Source organism: Erpetoichthys calabaricus, chromosome 12 (assembly GCF_900747795.2).
Source record: "Erpetoichthys calabaricus chromosome 12, fErpCal1.3, whole genome shotgun sequence".
In the NCBI taxonomy this organism is placed as follows: Eukaryota; Metazoa; Chordata; class Cladistia; order Polypteriformes; family Polypteridae; genus Erpetoichthys; species Erpetoichthys calabaricus.
In genome coordinates this window covers 161,802,433-161,818,779 of record NC_041405.2, presented here as the reverse complement: position 1 = coordinate 161,818,779, position 16,347 = coordinate 161,802,433, and the positions used below count along the sequence as shown (strand labels likewise).

At 42.9% G+C, this 16,347-nt stretch overlaps 1 protein-coding gene across 1 annotated transcript in view; it reads right to left on the bottom strand.

Annotated features, from left to right (window-relative positions):
• tmem259 (transmembrane protein 259) overlaps positions 1 to 16,347 on the bottom strand; it is an 80,146-nt gene that overhangs the window by 17,774 nt on the left and 46,025 nt on the right. The window contains exons 8-10 of the mRNA XM_028816655.2: positions 9,179 to 9,236; positions 8,428 to 8,511; positions 5,148 to 5,280 (exon numbers count right to left, since the gene is read on the bottom strand). Of these exons, the coding sequence (XP_028672488.2) occupies positions 5,148 to 5,280; positions 8,428 to 8,511; positions 9,179 to 9,236 (275 nt within the window). The remainder of the gene's footprint in view (positions 1 to 5,147; positions 5,281 to 8,427; positions 8,512 to 9,178; positions 9,237 to 16,347) is intronic.

The following is a 16,347-nucleotide window of genomic DNA, read 5'->3' as shown; positions in this document are numbered from 1 at the left end:
ATAAGGACATTAGAGGGTCAGCTCAAGTTGGACAGTTGGGAGACAAAGTCAGGGAGGCGAGATTGCATTGGTTTGGACATGTACAGAGGAGAGATGAGGGGTGTAATGAGAGAAGGGTGCGAAGGATGGAACTGGAAGGTTAAGGATGGAAGGTTTATGGATGTGGTAAGAGAGGACATGAAGGTGACGTGTGTGCCAGAGCAAGATGACGAGGACAAGAAGAGATGGGATGAGATGATCCACTGTGGCAACCCCTAACAGGAGCAGCCAAAAGTAGAAGAATGAAGACAATTCAGAACCCTTAATTGCCTACTTTAATTTTAAACAACTACAATGGGCTTTTCATTGTCACTTGATTTCTTAACCCACCATCAGTTAATAATGAGGTGCACATGACAAAGGAGCCAGCTTCTCTCCAGCTAACAGGCTCCCATTTAAATCTGTGTACCTGCATCATGAAGTTCTTTGCATTTATATAGCACTTTTCTCACTACTCGAAGTGCTCAGCAATTGCAAGTTAAGGGCCTTGCTCAAGGGCCCAACAGAGCAGAGTCCCTATTGGCATTTATGGGATTCGAACCGGCAACCTTCTAATTGCTAGTGCAGTTTCCTAGCCTCAGAGGAAGGACCAAGAGGTACAAATCTGTCCCTAAAGCCTGTGGATAAAGTTCTCAGAAAGTGAAAAATCCACAATGTAATAAAGATGTGTCTTGAGAGAATGAAAGCACCAAAAAAAGCCATATAATTAAATGCCACTTTTTATTATCTGCTGGCCTGGCTTCCAATTATGAAACTGGATGGAATGAAACCCTGCAGTCACTGCAGACCTCCAGAGTGGAGGACCACTGCTGTGGACTGTCCAGAAGGGGGTGGCCGTGGTCTTCAGGACTGTGGCCATGTCCAAGTTTCTCACCCCAGTCAGCAGCATCCCTTCTTGAAGATGTTGTTCTCCTATCCATCACTGTCACCTGGTCACAGCTCAATGACGATGTTAATGGTCAGATATTGTTAGGATCCATTTATGTTAATTGGTTTGGAACTGCTTTATTTTGCTGCAGGGTGTATTCCTTTTTTTTACCACACCTCATTTGAATAATATTTATTGTTTTCTTATCTTAATGATGTTGGTGACCAAACTTTTAAATTGCTAATGAAACAAATGTTTAACAAAAGTTGGTGATGTCAGAATTCTGCTAATTGCTCTGGTATTCACTGAGAAATGAATACAAATTTCAATTTTCAAATTGTTTTGTCATAATGTAAAATAAACCACTGCCTGTAAAACAAAGCTAACAATCCATTTAAATACACTGCTTTGTCGACATATCACATTCATATGACAGACACGTCTAAAATGTCTCAGATAATTGCACAGTGTCACAAGCACAAAGATGTCTACAGCGGTATGACAATTACAGTGACATCACAGTAATGTCACTCGGAGGAATGCTAACATTCTTCCAGTATGCCTCCCCGCTTGTAATATTTCAGGACATACAAGTGTGCCTGTCCTTACAGAATTCCTTCGTAGAAGAAAAAGCAGCCACACTGTCTGCTGGAGGCCAGTGATTACAGATAGCAAAATTGAAAAATCACGTGCAGGCTAATTGTTTGTCAATAATATCAATTTACAAGACATACAGGACAAATAACTCCGGATTAGCCATACAGCATATGACAGCAACAGTTTAAAAGAAAAATATCAAAACGTTTCTGCAAACAGCAGCTCAGAGTTTCAGTATGGATAAGTAAAAATGTACAGCTTGGAAATGCAGTCTTACTGCACACCGATTGGTTCATTATGTGGCATGCAAATGTTTAGGCCCCCTTCCTTAAAAATGTTTGTTACTGTGAATAGTTCAGTGAGCAGAAGATCACCAAATGACAAAGGTAACGATGACACATTTCTTTGTAGCATTTTGTACAAGATCAGTGTATTGTGTTTGTTTGGTACAATTGTACAGTGAAGAAAAGCAAAGAAGCACCATGCAAAAGTCTGGGCACCCCAGGATATTTGAGGTCTCAGATAACTTTTCCCAAGGTGGTCCCAGACCATCATTAGCTCATTAAGAGCTATGGCTTGTTGATAGTCATTGTTAGGAAACTCCTCGTGATGCAAATGTCAAACCCCCAAACCTGGCCCAAGAATCAGCAGCCATGGACTCTGAATTGAATGTTACAAAGCAGGAGAAGGCTACGAGAAGATAGCAAAGCGTTTTCAGGTTGCTGGGTCGTCAGTTTATCGTGTTATTAAGAAATGGCAGTTAACAGGAATGATAGAGGTCAAATCGAGGTCTGGAAGACCAAGAAAATTTTCTGAAAGAACTACTCAAGGACTGCTAGAAAGGCAAACAATACCCCCGTTGGACTGCAGAAGACCTTCAGGAAGCTTTAGCAGACTCTGGGGTGGTGGTGCACCTTCATGGTAGACTGCACAAGAAAACCTTTCCTGTGTCCTCGCCACAAAACTCAGCACTTGAAGTTTGCAAATGAATATCTGAACAAGCCTGATGCATTGTGGAATCAAGTCCTCTGTACTAATGAAGTCAAAATAGAACTTTGCGGCTATAATGTGTTTGGAGAAAAAAAAGGCAGCAGAATTCCAGGAAAAGAACACGTCTCCCAACTGTGAAGAATGGTGGTGGGTCGATCAGGCTTTGGGCTTGTGATGCAGCCAGTGGTAAAGGGAACATGTCATTAGTAAAGGGAAGAATGGATTCAAATAAATATCAGCAAATTCTGGAAGTAAATATCACACCATCTGTAAAATAAGTTGGATGGGTCCCACAACAAGATAATGATCCGAAACACACCTCCAAATCTACAATGGAATACCTCAAGAGGCGCGAGCAGATGGTTTTGCCACGGCCCTCACAGTGCCCTGACCTAAAACATCATTGACAATCTATGGTGAGATGTCAAAAGAGCAGCGCATGCAAGACGGCCCAGGAATCCTGCAGAATTAGAAGCCTTTTGGAAGGACGAATGGGTGGAAATAAACCCAGGTAACAACTGAAAGACTCCTAGCTGGCTACAAAAAGTGTTTACAAGCTGTGATACTTGCCAAAGGGGGCCTTACTAAGTACTGACCATGTTGAGGGCCCAAACTTTTGCTTCAGACCCTTTTCATTTTTTTTGGCATTTTATACCTGTGAATGACAGAAATAAAAATGTACTCTTGCTTAAAACATTAAAGGAACGTGTCATCCTTAACTTGTTTCCTTTTGGTGATCAGTTCATCTTCTTCTATTCACAATTTTAATCAAGGGTGCCCACACTTTTGCATGCCGCTGTAGTTATTATGTGGCATGTCCCTGACTGAATTTGTTAATTTGTGTTAATTAATGTTGTCATATTTTAATTTCTTAATTTGTCTTTTATTTTTCTTTTCTTCATTATGTAAAGCACTTTGAGCTACATTTTTTGTATGAAAATGTGCTATATAAATAAATGCTGTTGTTGTTGTTACTATGTCACATTCCCTGACTGGTCATCTTTAACATAAGAAAGCCACAGAGGTGTTGCTTTTAATGGCACTAATTGTGCTGCTCACCTCCATGCATCTACACTGAGTTTTGTGCAGTTTAAATGGCGCGCACACACGTGTGTGAAAGGCAAACAATTTACTGCTTGCTACAGTCCTGCAATAAAACTTGTAGCTGGCGACATTGCCATCAACTCAAGGAGGATACTTCCTCGTCCTGTTTCCGGCGATGCCTTCATTCCCAGTGTAGGCAAACTGGTGCCTCACGTGTTTTTGGTCACCTCCATGTAGGGTTGGAGATACTTTCATCAATGTGGTTAACGCCAGTGTGGACAAAGCATTGTACACTATATTGACAAAAGTATTAGGACCCCCCACCCCCCCAAGTCATTTAATTCAGGAGTTCTAATCACTTTCATTACCACAGGTGTATAAACTCGAGCCCCTGGGCATGTAGACTGCTGGCTTCTACAAACATTTGTGACAGAATGGGTCGCTCTCAGGAGTTCAGTGAATTCAGGCGTGGTACTGTGATAGGATGCCACCTGTGCCATTAGTGAAATGTCCTCACTGCTAAATGTTCCACGGTCAGCGGTTAGTGGTATTATAACAAAGTGGAAAGCAATTGAGAACAGCAGCAATTCGGCCACGAAGTGGTAGGCCACATCAAATCACAGAGCGGGGACAGCACATGCTGAGGTGCGCAGAAGTCACCAACTTTCTGGAGAGTCAATAGCTACAGGCCTGCAAAAGCTCAAGAACAGTGCAGCGTAGAGAGTGAGCGAGCTTCATGGAAACCGAGCAGCTGCAGCCAAGCCTGACATCAAGTGCAATGCAAGGCGTTAGATGCAGTGGTGTAAAGCCCACCACCACTGGACTCGACAGCAGTGCAGATGTGTCCTCTGGAGTGACAAATCACGTGATCTAATGGACAAGTCTGGCCAGGAGAATGGGACTCGTCTGACTGCATTGTGCCGAGTGTAAAGTTTGGTGGAGGGAGAATTATGGGGTGGGGTTGAGTTGGGCCCCCTTAGTTCCATTGACAGGAACTCTTAATTTCATGCTCCCTCACAGCTTTGTGGGAACAGTTTGGGGATGGCAACACGACTGAGCACTCACCAGTGCACAAAGCAAGGTCTATACAGAAATGGAGGAGCAAGTTTGGTGTGGCTGCACAAAGCCCTGACCTCAACCTAACAGAACACCTTTGGGATGAATATGAGCAAAGATGGCAAGCGAGTGAGCCAGGCCTTCTCGCCTGACCTCACAAATGCTCTCCTAGTCACACATTCCCATCAACACTCTCCTACACAACAGAAGAGTTGAAGCTGTTAGAGCTGTAAAGGGTGGGCCAACTCCATATTAAAGCCTATGTATTAAGAATGGGATGTCATTACAGGTCACGTGTGTGTAAAAGGCAGGCGTCCCAATACTTTTGGTAATATAATGTATTTGTTAAAAAAAAATCTTCAAAATAAAATGTAGTAGTGTGAAGGTAGCCTAAGAGGTCTGCACCTTACCAGTACTGAAAATATCACAAACTGGACATATGGTAACACAGTCACACTAGAGGGATTCACTCCATCTTCCCTTCTGCACCACCTGACTACAATCATGAGCTAAAATGAAATGCTGATGCTAATGTCCGATTCCAGAGAGTTACCTGAGCCAGTGGCGCTTGCTGGTGTTTGTGTGGCAACAGATGGCATCGTACTGGTCAGCCAGCCACACAATAAGGATGATGTAGAAGGCAGTAGTGGTGTCGTTGAAAAACTCCGACATGATGGCCTCCATTCCTGCCAAATTAAAACAAACAAACCAAGTTACTAAGTGATAATCTAAGATGTGGCCTACTGCAGGATTTACTTTAGCAACTTTGTCTTCAGCCGCTGCTTTATGAACATTGCCATTTGAGCAAGTTTGTTAAAATTAAAATGAGAAAAAAAAAGTTTTACTGGCTCTCAAAAAGGCAAGCATGCCAAGTGCTTCTTCAGTTTGTCTGTGGGCATACATGGCATGCACCTTGAGGAATAACATGTCCTAAAATAAAAAGTAGCACAAACTGTGCTGTGAATTCAAGTTATTACTGTCAGCGAAAACTACAATGACTAAAATACATTCTGGCTCAAAAAAAGGCTTTAAAAATTGGTATTTTCACTCCATTATAATAAAAAAGTTAAGTTCAGCCACAGGGTAGTCATTTTCAATGGAATGGAACCAGGTAACAATTAACTGCTGTGTTATCTATTAAATTTTTATACGAAATAAGCCATCAAAATAGGAATATCATATGGGGTTGGTTTGTGTGGAGGGTTTAGTGTGAGGGGCTTAGGGATACAACAATACAACCGATTAATCACAGACGTAATTAAAACGTATGTACTTATCAACCACCCGAATTCCTGAATACACCCCTGGCTGTTAATGGAAGGTCTGAAAAATCGAGAGTCCACCTTATGAAAAGGATTTAGGAGTCGTAGTGGACTCTACGCTATCAACTGTCAGAAGCCATTGGAGGCTAACAGAATGTTGGGTTATATAGCGCCTTGATGTGTGCAGTACAAGTCCCAGGAGGTTCTGCTCAAGATTTAACACACTGGTGAGGCCTCATCTGGAGTCCTGTGGGCAGTTTTGGTCTCCATTGAGAAGGACCTGGGAGTCATAGTGGTCACTGTCTGTGTGTAGGCAGAGGACAGAAGTGACTAAAAATGCTAACAGAATGCTGGGTTATATAGCGCCATGATGTGTTTAAGTCAAGAGAGTTTATCCTTAAATAAATGCAAAGTATTACATGTAGGAGCTAAAAATGTGAGGTTTGAATACACAATAGGATGTCGGAAAATTCAAAAGTCCACTTTATGAGAAGAATTTAGGAGTCATAGTGGACTCGACACTCTCAACTGCCAGACAGTGTTCAGAAGCCATTAAGGAGGCTAAGAGAATGTCAGGTTATATAGCACCTTGACGTGTGCAGTACAAACCACAGGAGGTTCTGCTCAAGCTTTATAACAAACTGGTGACATAACAGCATTACAGAAGGTCAAGAGAAGAGCAACTCGGCTGATTAAGGGCTACAGGGGATGTGTTATGAAGAAAGATTAAAAGAGCGGAGTCTTTACAGAGATGAAGAGGAGGCCTGACTGAAGTGTTAAAAATTATGAAGGGCATTAGTCCAGTGGGTCAAGACTGTGACTTTAAAATGAGATCATCAGAGTTGCGTTGTGTCTTTGTGGACCTTCAGAAAGCATATGACAGGGTGCCTCGAGAGGAGCTGTGGTATTGTATGAGGAAGTCAGGAGTGGCAGAGAAGTACGTAAGAGTTGTACAGGATATGTATGAGGGAAGTGTGACTGTGGTGAGGTCTGCGGTAGGAGTGATGGAGATGGGATTACATCAGGGATCGGCTCTGAGACCTTTGTTATTTGCAATGGTGATGGACAGGTTGACAGACGAGATTAGACAGGAGTTCCTGTGGACTGTGATGTTTGCTGATGACATTGTGATCTGCAGGTTGAGGAGACCCTGGAGAGGTGGAGATATGAGAGGAGATGAATGAAGGTCAGTAGGACCACCAAGATAGAATACATGTGTGTAAATGAGAGGGAGGTCAGTGGAATGGTGAGGATGCAGGGAGTAGAGTTGGCGAAGGTGGATGAGTTTAAATACTTGGAATCAACAGTACAGAGTAACGGGGATTGTGGAAGAGACGTGAAGAAGAGAGTGCAGGCAGGGTAGAGTGCGTGGAGAAGAGTGTCAGGAGTAATTTGTGACAGACAGGTATCAGCAAGAGTGGCAGAGAAGGTCTACAGGACGGTAGTGAGACCAGCTATGTTATATGGGCTGGAGACGGTGGCACAGGAGACAGAGCTGGAGGTGGCATAGTTAAAGATGCTAAGATTTGCATTGGGTGTGACGAGGATGGACAGGATTAGAAATTAGGACATTAGGGGGTCAGCTCAAGTTGGACAGTTGGGAGACAAAGTTGGAGGCTAGATTGCGTTGGTTTGGACATGTGCAGAGAAGAGATAAGGAGTATATTGGGAGAAGGGTGCTAAGGATAGAGCTGTCAGGTAAAAGGAGAAGAAGAAGGCCTAAGAGAAGGTTTATGGATGTGGTCAGAGGAGACATGAAGGTGATGAATGTGACAGAACACGATGACGAGGACAGGAGGATATGGTAAAAGATGATCCGCTGTGGCAACCCCTAATGGGAGCAACCGGAAGAAGAAGAGCATGGGGACACAGTTGGAAATTTGCTAAAGGTAAATTCTGCACAAATATTAGGAGGTTTGTCTTCACACAGAGAACCACAGACAACTGGAATAAGTGACCAAGTTGTGTGTAGGACTTCAGGGACTTTCAAAACTAGACTTGATGTTAATTTAAGTGGATAGGACTGGCGAGCTTTGTTGGACTGAATGGCCTGCTCAAGTCCACATTGTTTGAATGTTAATTAAAAGAGCAAAGTAAGCTGAAATTTACAATAAACAAAAACAACAGGCGATTTAAATAAATAAACAAAAAAATAAGTGGATGGATTGTGTCGGCATAACTGACCATGTGATAACTGCAAAATGTTTGGCTGAACGTATGCAGCATCTCATTGACATTTAGAGGCAAATGTTCACTTCCAGCTGAAATCATTACTTCTCCTTCCACAAAAGATGAAAGTGTGCCACTGCAAGGCACCCACATATTAATCTTTGCATTATCTGTGAAAGGCTGAATTTGAGTGAGTTTAATTTGCAAGTTGGACTTTAATTGTACTTAAGTAGGCGACTCACTTCTTAGAAGCAGTGAAAAGAAAAGGCACATTGTGCATCAAATTACGTGTTCTCAGAGGTGGTAATGTAGGCATTTTCTAAAGGTGGACGAAGTGTGGTATTTCAGGCAGACAAACAGCCTACCTTGCCAGCAACACACAGTGACATCCGGACTACTTACCGACAAGAGCCAAAATGACGGTGAGTAAAGGAGCAGCAGGGAATGCAATTGTCATGTTCATCTCCAGCATCTGCAGCAAGTCCACTAAAGAGATAACACAGATTATTTCGGCTCGTTTTATCAAGGTTGGCAGTTAATGGCCTACACTGTTCTGTGCCCACATGTATTACACACTGACAAAGAGAGAAATATGGCAGCCCCTTAGATGAAAATGGGACAAATCCTCAAGTGGCTTTCACAAAATATCCAGCTCCTACACTTCTCAATTCCTGTCGCACTGCTTTGTTACATGGGCATCCTCTGATGGGGTGCCTGCTTGGCTTCTCAGTGTAACGGGATGGAGTTGTGCCCAAGAGTAGGAGGAGGTAAAAAACAAGCACATTAGTCACACAGACTTATTCTCCTTTGTAATTTAATACGAATGTGGCCGAAGGCAGCTCTAACATTTCGGTTTTAATAAAAAACAATTTTATACATCAGGAGTTTTCAGAAGGGAGTTCCTGCTGGATTAGGTGGTGCATACACTATTTGTCGTGTTGCATTATGAAAACATGTAAAACCTACCAAAGCATAAATGTAAAATATGTTATTTAAATATGTCAAATTTAAAATCTAAAACCCTAATGAATTACTTAATTAATAACTAATAAACTGGGTTTTTTAAAGTAAAATTCAATAAACCAAAAGTCAGAAAAGAAAGAAAAGGCACAGTGCAGCGAGTTGTCCATCCATACCTGCGAGTCTTACTTACCTATAAAGACAAAGATCTGATGATGTGAATAGCGAAGCAACATGGATACGGAGAGTGTCTGAAAGAAAAGGAAGGAAATTACACATTAAAGACTCACTCAGAGCCATCCATTTTCTAAGACGGCTTTTATTAGTCAAGGTTTGAGAACAACAAGCACATCAGAACGGGCCATTCAGCCCAGCAAGCTCACCAATCCTATTAAACACCACCAAATTGAGCTTTAAGAAGGAGTCTGTGCCAGTCCGCCACACTACTTGGTCATTTATTCAGCGTGTCTGTGAATCTCGGTGTGTGAGGAAAATCGCAGAAATGTTGATGCACAGTTTGCCCTCATGTTTCTAAAAAAAAGTGACCCTGAGTTCTTGTTGAGGAATTTATTTTAGTTGCGATCCTTCCATTGTACTAATTCACTTCATACAGTAGTTTAAACACTTCTGTCATGTCACCTCTTAATCTCCTCTCCTCTGGACTTTCCCAATGCTGTGGTGTCTTTCTAGTATTACGGAGAGCACACCTGCACACTGTAAGGCCTCACTCGTGACTTGTATAGCATAAGCACTTCCTTCTACATCTCTTCTACGCCTTCGCCACAGTCAGTTCTCTGATCTTCCCTGCCACCCTCTCTGACCTTGGCATCCCTGGGACTGCCCTCAGATGTTTAGATCCTACCATGCGTCCTGGTGAGGAGAGATGTCAAGGGTGCACCAGACAAGAACGGGGTTGCCCCAAGGATCAGTGCTGGGTCCCCTACTCTTCTCTCTACACACCTCCTCACTAGGCCCCACTATCCAATACTAGGGGATCTCATATCAGTGCATATGGCAGCTTGCGCATCTCACTGATATTCCAACATGGATGAACCTGAACCCGGCAAGGATGGATCTTCACGTTATCACAACTCATCCATCTATCCAGAACCTCACCTCTGTTCTGTTCGGCTCAATTTCACTAACAACAGTAATAATCTATTTCTTATATAGCTAAAAATCACACAAGACTCGCCTCAATGGGCTTTAACAGGCCCCATTTTCTGTTAGCACCCCCAGCCTCGACTCTACAAGACACTGGCCATGTTAGTACATAACCTTGAAGTGATGATCAGCTGTCCTGCACTGACCAAGTTGCTACAGTCTCTTGGTCTTTCAGATTCACTCTAGACAAGAGGTTCAAGGGTCTTTTATTTGCTATTTGTGCATAAAACCAACAGTCAAAGCACATTGGAATTCTTGTGCAGAGCTCTGTCCGAGTCATAGTAAAACATTTAAACAATTTAAAAAAAAACAGTAAAACAAAATAATAAATATAGATTTTACCAGCACTATACAGAAAGGTGGTAATATCTACACAAAAAAAACAAAACAATATATTGTAGGTATTGCCCAGTTAAAATATTGCACATTTTTCACTCGTCATTTACATGATAAGTGAAGTGAGGTAGCGTGAGGTTATTACACATATTCAATAATTTTGTTTAGCCATCAGTCTGACTGTGGCGGGGAAAAAACTATTGAAAAACCTTGTTCTGTGAGTGATGATGCTGTCTGCTCTGCTGTGTCTCAGATTGTACGAGGGCAATCCCAAAAGTAAGGTCTCCTATTTTTTTAGAAATACAAACAACTGTTTATTTTCTATAATGTTTACATCATTTTAAACGTTAAAAAGACTTATTTATTTTTCTACATAATCGCCATTTGGGTCGATGCATTTTTGTAGATGCTGTGGTAGTTTTAGAATGCCCATGTCATACCAGCTCGCCGCCATGTCCTTCAGGAAGCTTTGAACCTCATCTTTCACCTCTTCGTCGAAGCAGAATCGCCTTCCGGACAAATGTTCTTTCAACTTAGGGAACAGGTGGTAGTCACTAGGTGCCAAGTCCGGACTATAGGGTGGGTGGGGGATGAAGTTCCAACCGCCGATCTTTACACGTTTTCCTCAACCTTTGCGACTGTCTCGTCAGAAATTGACAGTCTCCTGCGCGAACTTCGCGGTAGCGTTCAACAGGAGCTCCATTTTCAAGGGCTGCCAAGGCAAGATTGAGCATCGCGGCGAAGCCACACATGCTTGTTTGGGAGTGGAGGAAGCACCAATCACAACAGTGTGGCCAACAGTCGTATGAACAGTTTCTCTACGTCCCCACCGCTTTGGAGACCTTACTTTTGGGATTGCCCTCGTACATACAGTTTGTGTCTGAGCAGAGAGTGAGCTGTATGGAGCGAGTCCCTGATAATTCCCTCTGCTCTTTTCCGACAACGTTGTGCATACATAAAGTCCATGGAAGGAAGTTTTGTCCCTATGATCCTCTCCGCAGTTTTTATGACTCTTTGCAAAGCCTTCCTCTCTGCCTGTGTGGGGTTCCCATACCAGACAGTGATGCCTGTGGTGAGAATGCTCTCCATCAGTCCTCTGTAGGCCTGGGTGAGAGGGGGATGGTTCAGGCCGGCTTTCCTGAGCAGCCGAATAAAATCTAGCCTGTACTGGACTTTTTTCACTATGGCTGTGGTGTTAAGAGTCCAGCTCAGGTCTGATGTAACCTGCAATCCCAGGAATCTGTGGCTGTCGGCCGTCTCCACCTCAGTCCCTTTGATGATAAGAGGCTGTAGAGGGGGAGGATTTTTCCTGAAGTCCAGTATTATTTCTTTGGTCTTATCTATGTTGACGATGAGGTCATTCTCCCCTCCGTAGACAAGAATGCTGTTTACCATGGTTCTGTACCCTGACTTGTCCCCCCCCCTGTTGATGAGCCCCAAGATGGAGGTATCATCAGCATATTTAATGACGATGGTGTTGTCCTGGGTGGAGACACAGTCATAAGTGTACAGAGAGAAAAGTTTGGGGCTAAGGCAACAGCCCTGTGGGGATCCTGTGCTAACTGTGAGCTCAGCAGACACCCGTCCTCCCATTCTCACCACCTGTGGTCTATCTGTCAAGAAGTCCAGGATCCAGTTGCAGGTGGGAGTTGGGACGCCGAGGTCTGTCAACTTCTTGATCGGTTGATCACACACCTGTAAGATCAGACCTGAAGCACAACTCCTGGTCCAGGCTTTGGTCTCATAACATCTGGACTACTCCATCTCTCTGCTGGCAGGAGTACAGGTGTGTGCTACCAAACCGATGCAGACGATTCAAAGTACAGCAGCACATCTGGTGTTCAATCAACCGAGGCCGGCAACGTCACCCCGCTCTTTAGATCACTACACCTCAAGTTTAAATCCTTAATGCTCTCCTACAGAGTAATCGGTGGATCAGCACCTATATATATTATATTATTACTAGTCATTAAGCCTGTTACAATAACGGGCGCTAGAACAGTAGTCCATAAACATTAGTAGGAACAATCTATATTAAATGGCAAGGGACCGTTTACCTCATTAAATTTTTTTCGTAAAATGCCTGTAATTTTCTCTGACAGTAATACTTGCTTTGCTGTCCGTAATATGCGTTTAATTTTCTGTCACAACAGTGGGCAATCAGCAGATTCTCCCCAGCAACTGATGTAATGTGCGTGAAAATAAATCTACTTTTACTTTACACATGACCGGGCCAAGCTTTCTTAATCGCAAATCTGACATCCTCAGAGTGAAAACTTACACAACAATGGGGAAGCTGGTCTCCGCGTCTCAGTACCCGATTGAATTTTTCGTGTTTTCTGTTTTAGGTCTTACCTCATTTACCAAAATCCGATTGGATCTGCCGCACGATATTTTATAGGTCCTGCCCTCTGTGTCTTGTGTGACGCGTCAGACGGCCTTTGAAGCATCGCACCGTGCCCCGCGCATGCGCACTTCACCAGAAGACACACACACACGGACACTGGACGCACACAGGGGTTTTATTAAAGAGGATTATATATGGAGACACTTGAGAGGTCCCACGCACTTTCTCACTAACTCAGGTTTGCTGATGAATGGTATCTGGTGATGCCACCACTGCATGCCATTCAGGATTAATCCAGACTCTTTTCGTGTGTAACAAGCTTCCAACCTCCATTTGAAGTGCTGACTCCCTCAATGTGTTTCAGAAGCACTTGAAGGCTCTCTTGTTTGTTTCTTTTCTGGTGATGACTTTGTTAGGTTCTTGAAACCCAGCAAGTGTACCAAGATGGCATTTTGCTTGGTGCTCTTCACTTGTGATGATCAAGTATTTGGTGTCTGGGGGTGCATTAACCCCTGAGTTTGCGGCGGTTTAAGGGTTAAAGCAGGGCACTCTCTCTTGTACACCCACATCTGTCCAATTTAATGTTACCAATTAACTTTCAATATGTCTTTGGCCAGTAAAATAAAGGATGGACTTGTCAACTCCATACAGCAGACTTCAAGTTGCATTTTAATTACATCTCTCTCATTTTAATTACATCTCTATATTATAAATAAAAAAAAACACCTTGTGGATGGAGACGATACGTGATTTTCTTGGAGACACTTTAACACCCGTGAGACAAGGCAGTGAGACAAAAGGACAGTTGCTGTACAGGCTTTTACATAATCGAAGCGTGGCGTGACAAGCAGATCACAAAGCTTGGCAGAAGCAAGCCAGCAGCTGAACCGACCACATCTCCTCAGCATGCGTTCAGCCCCTCCATTCAAAACGCGTGCGGCAGACACGTGAAGAGCCAAAGCCCCCTAGTCCTATAATACAAATGAAATCTGCTTGTCACTTTTCATTGTGTGGTTTGCTGTGTTGCATGATTTTTGAAAACAAGCTCAGCGGGCGTGTGCTGTGCATGCCATATCCTTCTGAAAGCTACCTGTATCTGTAAGTGAGACTGAATTTGATGAGGGTGGTGAACCTTGCCAGTGGAATGTGTTGGAAAGTGTTGATTGCCAAAAATGGCAGCTGTAAGCATTTTAACTTCATAAAAGTTCACACAAACAAAACCTCAATACAAAGAAACAGCAGACGCACACCAATAAATCTCATTTTAGAAAAGGCCCAAAACAAACAGGCCCGGTCAGTGCTTGGATGTTAGACCATCTAGGAAAAGCTTGGATTGTAGTTTTGGGCTGATCCCTCACCTTCCTCATGATCATCCTCACCCTGTGAGGCAAGATCTTGCATGGAGCTCCAGAATGAGGGCAATTGATGGTCATTTTATATATTTTTTCCATTTCTGAATAATCACACCAACAGTTGTCACCTTCTCACCAAGCTTCTTTCAGATGGTCTCGTACCCCATTCCAGGCTTGTGCAGGTCTTGTCCCTGACGTCCTTTGACAGCCCGTGGTGGTGGAGAGGTTGGAATGGAAGAAAATGACTCTATGGACAGGTGTGCTTTCCACACATCATGAGTTGAGATCAGGAGTATCTGGGATTGATTGATTGATTGTAATCTGTGTGTGCCACGTGGGCACACAGCCAATCTGTGGGAGCCAGAATTCTGGGTGGGTTGTAGGGGACCAAATCCTTATTTCTCTCAATGACATGCATATCAATTTAGAACTTATGTTATAGTGGAGCTACATAATAATAGCTATTTTTTTTTTTTTTTATGTCTGTGTTGAGTTGCGTTTTGTTTTCGTTGTCCCATTTACTATCACGTATGTGTGTGTGTAATGTGTAAGTAAATGTTGTCCCCGTAAGTCAAACGGGGGAAGGACGATGAAGGGAGACTGCATCCCCGAGATGGGAATTTCCTGTTTAATCATCCAATGACATCCGAGACATTCAGTTTTAAACGAGAGGAGCGGAAAAGTAGGGAGAAGCTAGGAGGAGAGGGAAAGGAGATCGAGAAAAGAAAGGAGCCGTTTTACACATTCCTTTTCCGACTCATCACTTCCGTTCACTGTGTAATTCCAGTGCTTGCTTTTTCAGTATCTGGATTTCACTGCATGTTGTCCTGTATAACTATGTATGTGACAAATCCATCCATCATCCAACCTGCTATATCCTAACTACAGGGTCATGGGGGTCTGCTGGAGCCAATCCCAGCCAACACAGGGCGCAAGGCAGGAAAACAAACCCCGGGCAGGGCGCCAGCCCACCGTGGGGCGTATGTGACAAATAAACAAACAATTATTATTATTATTATCATCATCATCATCATCATCATCATCATCACGACAACCAGTGCAGAGAAACCCTGGAGTTTGGATTCCTATCAGCCATTTCCATGGACTTACACGGCGAGGTTGTTTTCTGTTTCGGGAAGAAGCAAAATATCACATCAGCCAATATTCAATTACCGTCGGACTTTATTAGCCTTGGACTCATTTACCACATACATTTATCATTAATCTTGTGTTTGTGTTTATTCATTTATTGTTTAGGGGCAAGGGAGGGGTTTTGTAAATATTGCTATTGTTTATTCGTGTGATCGTATAAATAATAATTATATATCATTCACTGGTGTCTTTGGGATAGTGGTGAATTGTGTGCACATATATAGTATTGAGTATTTGTCAGCCCTCGTGTGTGTGTATATATATATATCCACTGTCAATATATCTGCACTTGATTTTACACTGCTGACTTGTAGTGCCTGTTATTTCATTGTTTGGGGTAAAAGGCCCATCTGTAAGGAGTACGGCTTGTTATTAGCTTGAGAATCCTCAGGTTAGCCGAGGCAACAGTCTTGGTAGTGTAGTTGCCGGTCTGGGTAAAGTGGTCGGCCGTTACAATGTAATGTGCTTTTCTGGATTTTTGGTTGACATTCTGTCTCTCTCCGTTAAAATGAAACTACCATAAAAATTTGAGACTGTTCATTTCTTTACTTACAAATTCAGTAGGGGATCAAATATATAAATATTGGGGAGGATTTCAGTTCAAAAGCTCAAGCTCCTCTGAGTGGGCTTCACTGTCATGCACTAAGGGATTCTGTAAATATTGCTTTTCTAACAATATCACCTGTGTGTGGGAGATGAGTGAAAACATGCGACACAAGCAATTTGAGATTTGTTTCAGACTCCTGTTGTCAAGCTTTCTGTTTCGTGACTCAAATTGAATAAGTTTTAAAAGGCTACTGGGAAAACGTAGCTATTACCTTTTCAAATAAGTTTGATGGTATGAAAGGCCTCTTCTCGTTTGTCATACTCCTTATGTGCTTATGTGAAACTGCCCAGACGCCATTGATGAAATAACGCGGTGAAAACCTGTCGTGATTAGCATTACCGGCATGAAGCTTAAAACACACTTTTCCCAGAAACTCTTGAGTTAATATGTACCACTCTTAATTT